Genomic DNA, 15,208 nt, shown 5'->3' with positions numbered 1-15,208 from the left:
CAAGAATGACCACAGAAACATGCTGGCAAAGCTTGGTCGCATCCGAGTGTAGCATACCATCAACCAGCACTGTAGCGAGGTGAAGTAAGCCATCCTACATGCGACATAAAAATAACTGCAGAACCAGCCTCCCCAGGGGTGGCCCATTGAAGTTATGACTGCGCCGTCACGACTACAGCATTGCGCACCTCATAGATACCAGGAGACAATATTGGGTAAACAGGTAAACCCACATAGAACGAACCTCTGTGCAATGAATTCCTGTATTTAACAAAGTTTTACAATTCCCTATTGCCAGCCCATGTGTTTGCGACCTCTATAAAAAGAAGGCATCGTGACAGTTAGCCTTCAAGTAACGAATTCGCTAGGCTGATGATCTATTGTTTTTTGCACTTTTTCTCAAAAATCGGCAGGAGAAATGCGCTAATTCAGCGAACTTTTCCCTCAGTGCAAACTACCGTGTGCTTCCAGCGTCACTGCAGAGTCAGTCAGGTGCTAGGCCTCTTTGTAAGAGTGCATTCGGGGTTTCCACTGCTACCTGTAGTGTTGGATCGTCGGTGATGAGTTCGGCTTTCGGAACAAGAAAAGTTTCGTCTTTTCGAGACAAGCTCACAATTTTAAATGCCGCCTCCACCGATGAGAAAGAACTTTGCCGCCCGGTACAGTAACCCAGCTAGCACCGCCCTCTCAACAATTTTGAGTGCGGCAAAGAGCACCAAGTTCGCAAAAACGTGCGCTTTCGGATTAAGTTTGGTCCTTCAAACGGGTTGAGGCACCGAAGAGCGTCAAAAGGCGTAAATGATGCTTGAGTTACATTTGTGAATTACAGGGGGGGAGTGACCTCGCTTCTTTGTAGTCCTGTGTAGTGACTAAGTTCGTGGGAAAGCAGCAGGCGCACATTATGCAGTTTTTCACTGTGGAGTAAATCCTTTAAGGGTGAGTTCACCACCACTGATGTTTAGCAGTTTGCTTTTAGTCTCTGCTTCATTCACGCGAGCCTTAACTTGAAACCTGCATGAAGCGAAAAATTGCCAATTTTTGCCAACTCGTTATATCCAGGTTTAACTGTATATGACATTCATCCCATTCTGTGACTTATGGCTATGATCTGTCATTAAGGTCACCAGTTCTACCGGCAGCTGGTAAAAATACCTTAAGGAATTCCTCCCAGCAGTCGCCTGTGACTGGCTAAGCACGCCCCTTGGAGCATTCTTGGGAGAAATATTCTGCAAAAAGCTGACTTCCCGGGTGCTTGCGTGGCGGTGTGGTATAATACCTGACTTCAACCGAAAGGAAAAAGGCTTCAATCTCGAGTAGGCGCGGTTTTCCTTTCTTTTTTTTTGCTGTTGGCACAATCCGACAAGTTTTTGATCGTCGCACTTTTGTTAGCAAATTTTTCGGCAGTCGGTTTATTTCTACAATAATCATGAAGTCAACACATGGGAGTTCTACTGGGTTGGGTTAAAAACAGATTAGGTTTGGTGTAGTTGGCCCGGATTAGGGTCGGTTACATTGGGTTGGGTTAGCTGACATTTTGACAGGTTAGGTTACATTAAGGTCAATTACCCGCCGCGGTAGCTCAGTGGCTAAGGCATTGCGCTGCTGAGCACAAGGTCGCGGGTTCGATTCCCGGCCGCGGCGGCCGCTTTTCTGATGGAGGCGAGAAGCAAAAACGCCCGTGTGTACGAGATTTCGGCGCACGTTAAAGATCCCCAGGTGGTCAAAATAATTCGGAGCCCTCCACTACGGCGCGCCTCATCGCCTGCGTTGCATCGGCGCGTTAAACCCCACAATCAATCAATCAATTAAGTAAGGTCAATTCGATTAGGTTACATTACATTACACTATGTTAGGTTACTTCCGGCCCTCATTTCTGTCACTCCTGAAATGCGCCGTGCGAATAACAAGAAACTTATTTTCAAGAAAAATGTCACATAGTTTTTACAAGCCAATGAGAGACAAGTGCCGGCAGAATTTTGGCTAGGCATTTGTTCCCGGCTGCTGGCAGAAAAGACGCTCCCTTATGATTACACTTCTCAAGCTCACTGAGTTCAGGATCAGCTCACAGTTAAACAAGTCAAGGTGTATGTGCGGAGACGGGCGGCAGGAAAGAATGCTTGCGCACTATCTTACAACTCCAACATCGAAGTTCCTGCAACTTCTCTTTTGTTTTTTTTTTATTAGCTGGATAAAAGTCTATATAATACATAGTCCTCCATTGAAATTACTGTTTGATTTTTCTTGAAACATGGGCGAAAAAAAAAGAGACACGGGAAGACGCTAGCCTCCTTAGTCTCTTCGTTTCTTCCTCAGTACAGTTCCATTAGTAATGTATTCTTATGCTCAATACCAACCAGTCCAAATTTCCACCTCAACTCTACCATTTTTCTTGTGTTTAATATGGCCATTAAGACCTTAGGTCGGTAGAGTGGAAATCAGTTAGGTGGCACTAGATTCACATAATTAGTGCACTCAAGTACAACAAATTATTTATCAATGCATACATTGACCTATTCTGGTGGAACAACATTAAGTCAGGTCTTCAGAAGGGGCAGAGTGCCGGCTGACAGCAAAATACCCCACTGACTGGAAGATAACTGCGCACGATGCTTTTACATCTATCGGAGGCGCTGCAACAACTACTTCATTTCACCTCTCGACGCCACCTCGTCCAGCAAAATAGCACCCACAAACAAACTTGAAACACAGTACGTGTAAACAGAAGGATCCAACGGTGCAGGGCATACACCCCGACCAGCAGCTTGACGCCAGAAAGCTGTCATTCGGCCAGAAACAGATCTTGGCGGTGCACGGAATGTTTTCTGTATGCCACAGTGAACTCCTGCCCCAAGGAAACGGGTGCGGAAGAGTCGCAGTGCGCGAACTATACTGAAGAGATGAACCACCTACCTTCCTTGCCCATTTCGCGATGACTATGATCGGCAGCAAGAGGACATGTTCACTTCAAACTTCAGGAGCACAGTAGACAGCAGTTACGGGCCTCGCGTAAGTTAGGCAAACGCCCCCGCTTACCTGCCTACCACACAACTGACACAATCACACAAACCCCACATGCAACTTTTCCGCTCTCGCTTGCCGCACTCGGAGCACTCCGAGTCTCCGACCGGCCAGCCACGGTATGGATTCGGATGGGTATAAATTTCAACTGTCTAGCCACTACTATGCTACTATCCATGTCTAGCCGTTTATAAATTGCTGCATGCCGAGCTCCTAAATATATGTACATATGCTGTATATTTAATCAATAAAAATTTAAACTTGTTTTTTGCCCGTATTAATTTAGCTAGAATTCAACAAGAAATCGTGCCGCCAAAGTTAAAAAACTAGTATGGACGCCATGTTTGGGAATATGGGAAATTGGTGCCTGAGACACCATTTCTGATTGGCCGTAGTGGTTCCATAGAGAAATAAAAAAATTGGTTCTCTCAGCCAATCAGGGATCTTTTTGGTTAACTGCAGTAGAAACAGTAGAAATCGACTGTGACTAGAAGTGGCTTTTTTTCGTTCTAAGGAGAAATTTCGGAGTTGTTTTCCACTGCCTTTTGCTTTCATGGATGGATAGCGTTCCCTGGTGCTCCCACGGCCACTGGTTTTCGTCTAAAGAGCAGTTTTCACTGCTTCTCGTTCACTTGGCGGCAGACGCAGTGGCCGAGGCGACCGAAGCGCGAGTTCTGAAGTCCTTCTGCGCGCTTTGTTGATCGCTTGCAACCGCGCTTCTGTGCTTCGACCTGAACCCAGTCATTGGCTTCCATGACCAACAGGAAATATCTACGGTATATTGTGTAGGCATGACACATTACAGCTCGAAAGGTGTCGGCTGGGTCTTCGGCAACGGATACTGATAAGTGGTAACACGTAACAAGTGTCTGAAGCATGTCAGAGGGCGGCGCTAAGCGCTCATTGCGTTTGGACTTCGTGGACTGCCAGGCGCTCTCGGCCTCCGATGAAGGCGCAACGGCCCTTGTCGATCCTGGCCGCGTGAAGAAGAGCTCAAAGGACCCTAATCGCGGCCTGTATCCGCGACCGAGTCGTTCTGCCTCTGCTGGTGATTGTAGTGCGCACCCGATGCCGACATTCCAAACCGCCAGTTCGCTGCTTCGCTCTAATCGTGCCCGCGAAGCTTGCTCGAGCCAGAATATCGAGAATGGCACGCCAGACGGCCAGGCTCGTCTGCAGGCCTCGGGTGACGGCTCACCGGCCCCCGTCGTTCCAAAGGGGAGATCGGAGGACCCAGGGCCAAGTCGTTCCGCCCCCGATTGTGGAGGCAGTGCGGCGCGCCCGATGCCGACGTTTCAAAGCACCAGCTCACTGCTTCGCTCGAATTATGCCGCCCATAATGCCCCCTCGAACCGTCGCCGGCGTCATGAGACGCAGGACAACAAGATCACTGGCTACTTCCGGGCTGCTCCTCAGAAGAAAAGGCAACGCTACTCGGAGTCCCCGGAGTCTTCGGACTCCCCTGAGGAAGAGTTCGTAGGCGAGGTCCCACGGCTGCCTAGCAAGCTACCAGGTACCGCTCTTCGGTGCATTTATGGGCCGATGACGAGCCTCGGTTTAGAACCTGTGTTCTCGCTCCTGTAGAAATATTGTGTTGCGCCAGATGCACTGCACTTGGAAGAGGTCGAAGTGGCCTGCTTTGAACATTGACAGTGCCCTGTTGCAAGATCCCATTTATTTGTTCAGCTGCTTAGGCGACACTTGCCAATTCTCTGGCTTCCGAATTGTCTGTTGGCTTGCCTTTTCGTGCATTCAGCTTCAACACAGCCCCATTGCAGGAAGGAAGAAGACCAGGAGGAAGTTTTATGGTACAAAAGTGGAGGCCGTGTAAAGCAGGCACAAAGTTATTCTCCTAGTGTGTGGTAATTTTCAAATCTTGCGGGCAATCGAATAAATTTTCTGCTTGCTGGCCTGTACGAATTTGGTCAATTGATCCTTCAAAACCAGCAGTGCAATGTACTTAAGCACTACAGCCACGGCATGGACTGTTGCGTGCCAAGTAGTGGAACCAGGTGGTGGAAGCTTATAATTGCACCTCAGAGTAGGGGGTTATCTTAACTGGGCATAAACACCATGCATGTAAAGTTCCTAATTATACCCTGCCCTGCTTTTTGTATCATACTAAGCTACTCCTGTCAAGAACATCAGGATGCCATATGTTCCAGTAATCGCTGTTCATTGTGACAAGCTTGTTGCGATGAGCAGGCAGAAATTTACTGAAATGATGCTCTAGAGCCTCTTATAAGCACAACAGCACGAGTGACCATGCAAGCAAGATGATTTGGTTAGATTCATGCAGAGGTGGTTCGGCGTCCAGTATTGCAGCAGCATCGTGAAATTGTGCGAGGGGTGACTTGTGCAACTGACTGCAACAAGTGGAATGAATTATAACATCTCCACTAACCCACAATAAAAATTTTGCCTTGCTTCTTAAGCGCTACTACAGAAGCTTGTCAGCTACCAGAGAGATCTCGGACTGAGCATCCTAGCAGCACACCTCAAAAAGCACTGCTTTTTGAGGTTAAGTTTTACATGAATTTAAGTTTTTTGTTTTCATGAAGTCACTTGAAGTCAAGATATACTTGTGGTTGCTTTTTGTCGCCTTCAAATTTTGTTTTAAAGGAGCCATAAAGACCGCGTACAACTTTCCGTCATTCAAATGATAGCTGATTGACGTACTAGTTGGTACCGTAAAACCCCATTACAAGAGGCGCGCAAGGGACCCGGGAAACGTGTCTCTTGTATCTTGTATGTGATGTTGCTAACGTTGAAATCATAGGAAAAACAACCAAACCATTTATATTCAAATGTCTCTTCTAACCAAGTGTTTCTTGTAGCAAGTTTTTACTTAGTAATGTCACATAGCTACTGGCACTGTTGAGACTTCTAACAAAACTAGCAGGAGCGAAAAGATGCCGTTGCTTCATTTGGTTCCGCGTTATTTTCTGGCTTCGTAAGTGCGGAGCAATGGAGCATTGTGACCTGTTCCCCCGATGATGCCTGCTCCAGCGTCAGTGCCACCAGTGGACTGGGGGGACAGCGACAGCAGCAGCTCTTCGGACTCTGTAGTGATCACGGAGGTGTTTGGCCTGCTGCCAGCACCGACCAAGAAGAAAGAAGAGCCGAAGCTGGAGGATCCATTTGGGAGGCTGCCGGTGGAGCTACTGGAGACTGTGCTCGCACACGTGGGACTGCAGGACTTGCTGCTCGTCTGCACTCGGGTCTGCGTCCGCTGGAACGAGGTCATCCGGAATCCGCTTGTGAGTGGCTTCCCTCTCGTCTCAGCTGGAACCACGACAGAGGTGGCACTGGGAAAGGAAGTCAGTGCCAGATTGCATGCTGGGAAATCGGTTGTGTTGCACTGGGGAAACGTAATCTGCAGTGTCACTACATGCTGGACTGGTTGGGAAATTCGATTCATTCATCATCAGCATCAGCAGCAGCCTATCTATGCCCACTGCAGGACAAAGGCCTCTCCCATGGATCTCAATTTATTCCGGTCCTGTGTTCTAAGTCTGACCAATTCATCCTCGCAAACTCCTTCATCTCATCTGCCCACCTAACTTTCTGCCGCCCTCCTGCCACGCTTGCCTTCTCTAGGGATCCACTCTGTTACCCTTAATTACCAAAGGTTATTTTGCCTTCGCATTACATGCCGTGCCCCCATCCATTTCTTCTTAATTTCTACTAGTATGTCCTTAGCACGTGTTTGTTCCCTGACCCACTCCGCTCTCTTCTTGTCCCTTAACGTTACACGTGACCTATCATCTTCCGTTCCATTGCTCGCTGAGTCGTCCTCAGTTTAAGTTGAACCCTCTTAGTGAGCCTCGCTAGTTTCTGCCCCGTAGGTGAGTACCGGTAAAATGCAGCTGTCATACACTTTCTTCTTCAGGGACAATGGTGGGCTGCTATTCATTATTTGAGAATGCCTGATGAATGCACTCCACCCCATTCTTATCCTTCTAATTATCTCTGTCTCATGCTTGAGGTCTGGGGTCACAACTTGGCCTAAGTAGATATATTCGCTTACCACTTCCACTGCCTCACCACCTATCTCAAACCACTGTGCTCTTCTGAAGTTATTAAGCATTACTTTGGTTTTCTGCATATTAATTTTCAGGCCCACGATTCATTCAGTCCTAGCCAATCCAGTCCAATCCCACCACGTCACGCTTCACTCTTTTCTTCTGTCACGCTCACATTTCTCCCTTCACCCTCCTTCGCGAGGACTGATAACGATTGGGCATGAATTGCAGGGTGAGTAGCCTTAGAAATACTATTCGTGTTAAAGTCCTGGTGATTGAGGTGGCACATGTCATATGCACAGGCATAAGGGATAGACTGGCTTGTGGATTGAATAGTTCATTTGCCCTCAGTGCATGTGCAGCGTGTTTTAGGGATGTCCAACATGAAAGGTCGGGGCAATAATGCTGACTGTGGCCTGATAGACACCACCTGTATTTGTTTGTTCAAACTTTGTTGCGCCCTGCAGTGATACTGTCTCGTGCGTCTCTTTCTACGCCACATAGTTGACAGCATTTTTTAATCAGTTCTGGCAGCCCTCTAAAATATTTTATCCCATTGAGAATTTTCCCACTGCATCTGGGGTTCTGGCGCTTACGGAGGTCTCTACATGTTCACAGAGCAAATTCTTAATTAAAGGGGGCTTACCTGTTAACGTTCCTATCGGACGTACAGCTCCGTGACCTGCGGGCCTAAAAACCATAGTGCACCAATACAAAAAGTTTCACAAACACATAGAAACGTGCACTACGGCCTAGTTCGCTTATTTTAGAATTACGTAACTTCTGTACTGAAATAAAAAAAAATAAATATCTCGCATGGTAGACCGCTAGTGGCATCTAGTGAAAACTAGATGAACTAAAATGAATTTCTTGTTGATTTTTTATTTCAGTAAAGGTGTGCTGTGTTTCTAAAAGAAGCAAGCTAGGCCGTTGTGAACACTGATATGTATCTGTAGAGCTTTTTGTATTGGTGCACGATGCTTTTTAACCCCGTGGGTAATCGATTAGTGAGTCCCAGAGGAAGATGGTCAGGTGGGTCCCCCTTCAGCTTCAAGTTGCGGCGCTTATTCACTTACTACTTCTCTCCTTGTGGCAAACAGCACTGTGCACACAAATGAACAGGACATAAAACGAGAGCAATGCGGCAATGGGAAAGCACTCGTGCTGTTGTTCCTCCTGTTTGTCCCATTCATTATTACCCATTACAGGAGCACTGACACGAAAATTTTATGTTACACTTTTATTGCTCTTATCGATGCTTAATAGTCTGGCGAACATGAAACAGCACTTCAAATACTTCAGCGTGCGATCGTTAATTACATTGAACGGCCTGAAAATCATTTGTTTCAAATTCCTGCGCTTTCATCCCGAACGGCGCATATGACAGACTCCCTGCCTGACCTCACCGCTTTGAGCGGACGTCACCGGTGCCCGCTTGAGAGAGTGTTGCGCCCGCTCGCCGCTCGTGGGGCCGCGCGCATGAAGTGACGCCACAAGCTTTTGACGAGCGCTGCTGCGTCACTTCTTGTGGCTCTCCCTGGATGATGACACGCTGATGTCCATTTGCTGAGTGCCGCTCCGCGCGCTGCTCCGTCGGTGCGATAAATGCGATCCAATTGAACTATGTTCTTCGCGTCGCAGGGCGCTCGTATTTCACCCAGGGTATTCTGTTGAGTGAAGGAAGCGAACTGTGCAATAATAATAGCGCCGAAAATTGGTGTCAGTGCTGCTTTAAGCGGTCCATCTTTCTCAAGGACGTAGAATGAGGCTAGTATGTGACGCTTCAAACTGAATTGCGCTAGGTATACCGACGAATAGGACACTAGCAGGAATCGTGCCTCGTCCCAGTCCTGTTAGTGTCCTATTCGTCTGTATACTTAGCGCAATTCAGTACGATCCATCTTTCTGTTTGGCTTCTCTCGGAGGGGGCCAGCATTGGTCTTGCTTACCCGCCGCGGTGGCTCAGTGGCTAAGGCGTTGCGCTGCTGAGCACGAGGTCGCGGGTTCGATTCCCGGCCGCGGCGGCCGCTTTTCTGATGGAGGCGAAAAGCAAAAACGCCCGTGTGTACGAGATTTCGGCGCACGTTAAAGATCCCCAGGTGGTCAAAATTAATCCGGAGCCCTCCACTACGGCGCGCCTCATCGCCTGCGTTGCGTCGGCGCGTTAAACCCTACAATCAATCATTGGTCTTGCTTTGTGGCCCACCCTTTTGAACTCGCCCAGAGTGCCTCGGCGGTCACTCTCTGTGCAGTTCCTGCCTCAGCGCAAGCGCTACTACCGGTACAAGACTTCCCGCTGCAAGGTGACTTCTGCAGAGGTCGTGGCCCTCTGCAATTCACAGGGCATGCGTTCCGCCGAAACCTGCCTGCCGGGCCTGGTTCGGTAAGCCTTGGCCTGGACTGGCTGGATTTGCCCGCCACAGTGGAGGACCGCTTTCAAATTGCATTCCAGAGAGAGCAGTGAGAGTAATAAATACCCCTGTCACACGGCAAATTTAATGTCATTCAAACTGAATGACATTAGCTGTAAATGACATTTGGCTCGGCCGTGTGGGTCTACATGGCGGAACAAATGTCATTTGGTTGTGATAGCGGTGACGATTAGCGAGCTCGCAAAACCGCAAAATTACATCTCAAGTGCATCTAGAATGTTTTCACACGTAATATCTAAAAAAAAAGAACGTAACGAAGGAATGTTTTTCAAAATAAAAACAAGAAAACCACCGATTTAGGTGACATCAGTAGACATCACAAGCTGAGACAAGTCTGCAAAAAATCCGGATTAGGGCAGCGCGCACACTGGGGACGAGATTTTTTTTTTTTTTTTGTACTTGCTTTATTAGAACTTTATTTATTTATAACTTTATTACTTGCTTTATTTTGTACTTTCTTTATTAGAACAGCAATAAAAAAAGAAAATATAAGTTTACTGACAGTTTTTAGAAACAGTATTCTTTGTTTTGTTACTGAATTTTCCTGCCTAGGGACGCGCTACTGCTGTAGAGGCTACTCATTAGGCCACTAACTGAGGTCCGGGACCTCAGTTAGCCGCTAAATGTCATTCGCCTCAAATGTCATTCGGTATTTTCGTGTAGCGCCGAACTAATGACATTTAGAGTGAATGACATTTGCTGTAAATGTCATTAGATCTGCCATGTGACAGGGGTATAATTCGCTCTAAATGTCATTAGTTCGGCGCAACACGAGCATACCGAATGGCACTTGAGGCGAATGGCATTTAGCGGCTAACTGAGGTTCGAGGAGCTCATTCAGCAGCCAAATGAGTAGCGTCGACAGCAGTGGCGGGTCACTAGCAAGAAAGTTCAGTTATAAACCAGAGAATGCTGTTTCTAAGAGCTGCTACTAAACTTATATTGTACCCTTCGTGTTGTTTTTCAAATAAATAAAGACAAACAAATGCTAACAAAAAAATAAAATCTCGGCCCCAATGCGTGCGCTGCCCTAAAGCGGATTTTTTTCGCGGACTTGTCTCGGCTTGTGATGTCTGCTGATGTCACCTAAACCAGTGATTGATTGTCTTATTTTTATTTTTAAACATTAATCCTTTGCTATTTTCTAAAAAGATAGTACGTATGAAAACATTGTAGATGCCCTTGAAATATAATTTTGCGTTTTTGCGAGCTTGCTATAATCATCATCGCTATCACTCTCAAATGACGTTTGTTTCGCCGTGTAGACCCGTACGGCCAAACTGAATGTCATTAACAGCTAATGCCGTTCACTTTGAATGACGTTAGATTTGCCGTGTGACGGGGCATAAGGCTTTCTTTCAGCTTCACATTTGCGAGAAAAACACGAAATGTTGACAGCCCGGTGTCACCTTTTGTGCAAAAGCATTTTGCTAGGTATAGGTGCACACGATTAGGCAGTGCTCAAACATTGCTTGCAAATCGTCTAGGGGCAGCGTCACTGGCAAACTGGCAAACAAGCTCCTTTCTGTGTCATCGGTCTCCTCTTTGAGTGTGCTGCGTTCCCAAGAACCATCGCCATTTTTTCTAGGTGGTGACGGTCCTCATATTTAGGTGCACTTGAGCTGATTTGAAGGATTAAAGGAGCCATGAAGAGAAAATACAACTTCGTGTAATTTGAAAGAACTAGGATTCAGTATCTCACTCAGCTCCGTTACAGCCACAAAAGATGTTTTTTTTTAACGAAAAAAAAAGCAAAAAGTATTTAAAAACTTTCAAATTTTGCGCCACAGTGACGTGTTATGAGCAAGAATGACGTCACACGGGCCAACAAAAAAACATAATTTTCAGTGCGTTAACTGCACATTAGCATTCAGGTGATGCGGTCAAATGGAACTAGAGGCCCCATTACAGACGTCCAGTCATGTGTCGTCGCGACAGGTCAGTTAAGCGGCCGCCAATCGCACCAACAAGGTTTCGTGACATCATAGAAAAGTCGCTGGAAATTGGCTAGGGGGTCGCGACTGCTTCACACGCTTTCTTTCATATCTCCGTTATTTGTCCGAAGATTGCAATGATATTGGTATCATTGTTATCGGTACTAAGCAGTCTTTCTAATAAACCCAACTTGTATTTTGTCTTCATGGCTCCTTTAAAAGGACTCGGTGGGCGAGTTGGTGCATCTTTAACGTAAATTAAGAACTGCTCGAATTGAGACAAGCAGTTCTTAGTTTACGTTATTGATTTGAAAGGCTTGTTGCAGAAAGTGTGTGCTGGAAAATACAGGGCTCAAACAGTGGAACTTACACAGGGTGTTACAACAATAAATGAGTGTCTTTAACCCTTTGAGGGTCGAATTTTTTCGCCAAATCCATCCCCCCAGGGTCGATATTTTTTTATTGCTGATTTATAATCTGCGTACAAATCTATATCAAGAAAAAATTATAAAAAATTTTTTGGGGGGGACCGTAAAGTGACAAAAAAATCATTTGTGTTGTTACATACATGTGGTTTATTAATTCTAAATAAAAACGAGAGAGTAACAAGCCGGCCCCTTTTGAGTGAATCAAAATCAGATAGACATCAGTTTCGCAGGCGCAAAAAGCGCGAAGCGCCAGGAGGACGATAACGAAACCAGCCGCTGTGCACCCACCGTCGCGCGCCGGTGCGGGCGGGCGCGCGTGGCCGGATGCGGGTGCGATAGACAGCGCACCGCTCATAAACTACAAAAAAAGAGGAGAAAAGAGCCTCATCAGTTTCGCAGGCGACCTTGGTCTGTGGCAGGCGCAAGAAGTGAGAGGCGCCCGGGCGCCCGGTGGGCGATACCCAGTGCGCCCCCTCGTTAGCGGATGTGCAAGCGGTAGCCGGCGCGCCGCTGAAGTAAATCATAAAAAATAAAAAGAAGAGCCATCGGCGCAAGAAAAAAAAAAATTTGACGTATTTCTGAAGTCTGAAGTGTAGCAGCACATGCCAAGCAAGAGAAGTTGGCGAAAAAGGCGCGCTTATTAAAGATACAAGCAATGTCATACATGTACGTTATTGACCATTTTGAAAGTGTTTGCCGATGCCGTACATGTACGGCCGTGACCCTCAAAGGGTTAAAAACGGTTTTCCCAAGCAAATTGCTTATCTGTTTACGCTCAAACTCCACACGAAAGTCTCATTTTGTAATCTATCGTGTTTAATAGCACAAACAGTGACGGCGTTTGCCTATTTGAAAGTTTAATTTAAAGAAAAAAGATTTTTTCCTACGAGAGATCCAGTGGCCATTTTGAAAAAAATTACTACCTTGGAACGACAGGGCCACATTTCTTGTGCATTTTTTTTTAATCACTCATTGGGATGATCACACGGGGTTGCTTTGAGTGGATATGGACTGAATGACAATATTCCTTCTTCAGTGAACTACATTGCTCATTTAGTTCTGAATACCTCTTCTGACTACCTCTTGCCTACACCTGAGGAATTTTTTCTAGGGCCCCGTATTTTATTTTTATTGGCTTGTGTGAGTAGAGAATTTTCTGAATGAATACAAACAACTTTGAGGCTCTGCAAAGTGCCACCCCTTTTTGGGTGCAGTTAAAGATTGCCGCACTACCGGGTTAGCAAATACCAGAGTGCTCAAAAGGTTTTTTTTTTTTTTTCTCTTTGCTTCCGCTTATAAAGACTGATTTTTGTGAAACTACATGCACTAAACCTATCCCAGAACGTGCCACTAACACCGAACTATGAAATTCATAATAGCTGCGAAAAACTTTCTTACACGAAAAGTTTGGGGTACGATTCTGTGGAACCAGGGTGAACTGGGACGCCGCCGAGAGAAACAAGGCGTGCCCCGTTCCCACTTGCAGGTACATGGCTGGCTTCAAGCAGAGCATGCGAGGCCTGCCAAAAGCAATTCGCAGCCATCCCAAGCATGAAACCCTCATGGAGGTGCTCCAGGGGTCCTTTGCGGACGTCTTCCCTCTCTCCACCAAGGTGAGAAGGTGCACATGGGTTGAGGATGACCCACAGGGAGGGCACGTCTTTTTTGGGGAAGCTTATATGGCCAGGGTTGCCTGTATTTTTATGTCCAAGAACAAGAAAATGGGACTGCTTTTTAAGCCTTTGATATCCAAAACTTTATTGTTTTGCTCAAGCACGTGAGAAGTTTTTTATGATCTTCAATGATGTCATATGGGCTGGGGAGCCTTGTTTACCGTTAGTCAATCTAGATGGTGCCACCATACCGCAGCGGACCGTTTTGTGCCTTTGCTTTGTTTTTGACCGTATTTGTAGCTGGCATGTTATATTGTTAAAGGAAAAAATAATCGTTTCGGAAAACATGGTGTTCGCTCAACAAATATGATCCCGTAAGACACCGCTTACGCCATTCGGCCAGTGTCGTCTGAGACAACCCCAAAGAGCCGCAGTGCTGGGCAGCTAAAACAGCATGGTGCGCGCATTTCCAACTGTTGAAACTTTTGATGAAGAGGAAGATGAAGTTGGCATGAAGCTCAGCAGGCGCGTAAGCAAGGAAGATGATGACGACTAGGCAAGGCAAGGCATCAAGATGGCTGCTCACAGTGCCGTTGTACGTAAATAGTTTAAATATATCTGCTTTCTATCGACGACGGCCTCCTCCCTTACCTCCCTGGACGTTTTCCACATGGTGCGGAAACCCGGGATGTCCAGCGACACGACGAGGTGTGCCATGGAGCGGAAATCTACTCGTCAACCGCATTGCTCACCGCGAAGCGAGGACGAGGTGTCGAGGCAGATTAACCGGCTGCAGATTGCTCAAAGAAGCCTTCTTGATTTCAATCGAAAGCTTATCGCTGAATTGACACCCACTCTTGAGAAGGCCAGAGATGTCGAGACCACTGTTTCGGTTGCGAGGCGCCAGCACAGCGTCGACCGACTTGCTGCTGTCAGCGAAAAACTGGATGCCCTTGCTTCCGAAACCTGGATTGATGGCCAACACAATGATGCCTTGCAGTCCGTTAAAGAAGCATACATAATTATCCGCTACCTAGAACAAAGACTATACGGACGAATAGCACATGCCCCACACGATCCATGTCTCGTAAGAGGAGAAATAAGGCAACACCTACAAAAGTACGAGTCGAGTCCTACAAGCGAGAGTACAGAGTTTAAGGAGGAGACCAGCAGCTGTACACATCGGTACTTCTATCGTACCATCCACTGTTTGTCCCACCATTCTTACTGCTATAAAAAGAATGTGCCCTAAATTTGAGCACAAATAGCTCGTTCGGCAAGCTTATAAGCTCTGCTATTTTGCGTTTGCTTTGCTTTTGCCGGCCTCAGCCAATCGCAGAGCTGTCACATATGACATCATAGTTTCTGTTGTGGGAAACGAGCTAGTGCGTGGTTCCCCAGGCTCCTCCCCAAGGTTTTGCGAGCCACTGATAAATTTTCCCAGGTTCCGCACTCGCCAAGTCACCTAGATGGCAAACTCAAGGTGCGATACATCTAAGGAACAACCTCCATTACTCACGCCCTAGTGTCAATAAGCGCATGTCAGTGCGTAAGCAAAAGGCGCGAGCTGCGCCACAAATCCCGACAGCAGCTTGTAACCAGCCAGATTCCGAAAATGGGCCGCGCGGTTAAGCTATTGCACTTGAATTTAGGAGGCCTTATATTACCCCCATGCGCATTTCTCCTGTTTCAAGGTAGGTGCTGCTAGCGTACGCGCTTGCGTAATGTCGACGACAGGCGTTCTCGACTCTAGCCTAT

General features: G+C 46.8%; 2 protein-coding genes across 2 annotated transcripts in view; one reads left to right on the top strand and one right to left on the bottom strand.

The window, feature by feature from the left end:
• Positions 1-3,131, bottom strand: part of LOC144153626 (uncharacterized) — a 76,104-nt gene extending 72,973 nt beyond the window's left edge. The window contains exon 1 of the mRNA XM_077685275.1: positions 2,911-3,131. Coding sequence (XP_077541401.1) covers positions 2,911-2,923 — 13 coding nt within the window. The 5' untranslated portion in view covers positions 2,924-3,131. The remainder of the gene's footprint in view (positions 1-2,910) is intronic.
• Positions 3,132-3,453: 322 nt separating this feature from the next.
• The window catches only part of LOC144153047 (F-box DNA helicase 1-like), a 94,061-nt gene continuing 82,306 nt past the window's right edge, over positions 3,454-15,208 (top strand). Inside the window, exons 1-4 of the mRNA XM_077684682.1 lie at positions 3,454-4,531; positions 6,028-6,278; positions 9,296-9,426; positions 13,324-13,450. Of these exons, the coding sequence (XP_077540808.1) occupies positions 3,895-4,531; positions 6,028-6,278; positions 9,296-9,426; positions 13,324-13,450 (1,146 nt within the window). The 5' untranslated portion in view covers positions 3,454-3,894. The remainder of the gene's footprint in view (positions 4,532-6,027; positions 6,279-9,295; positions 9,427-13,323; positions 13,451-15,208) is intronic.

This window comes from Haemaphysalis longicornis, unplaced genomic scaffold (genome assembly GCF_048455015.1).
Source record: "Haemaphysalis longicornis isolate Haplotype H1 unplaced genomic scaffold, Haemaphysalis longicornis Haplotype H1 scaffold_9, whole genome shotgun sequence".
Taxonomy (NCBI): Eukaryota; Metazoa; Arthropoda; class Arachnida; order Ixodida; family Ixodidae; genus Haemaphysalis; species Haemaphysalis longicornis.
This window is presented reverse-complemented; position numbering and strand designations above follow the sequence as displayed.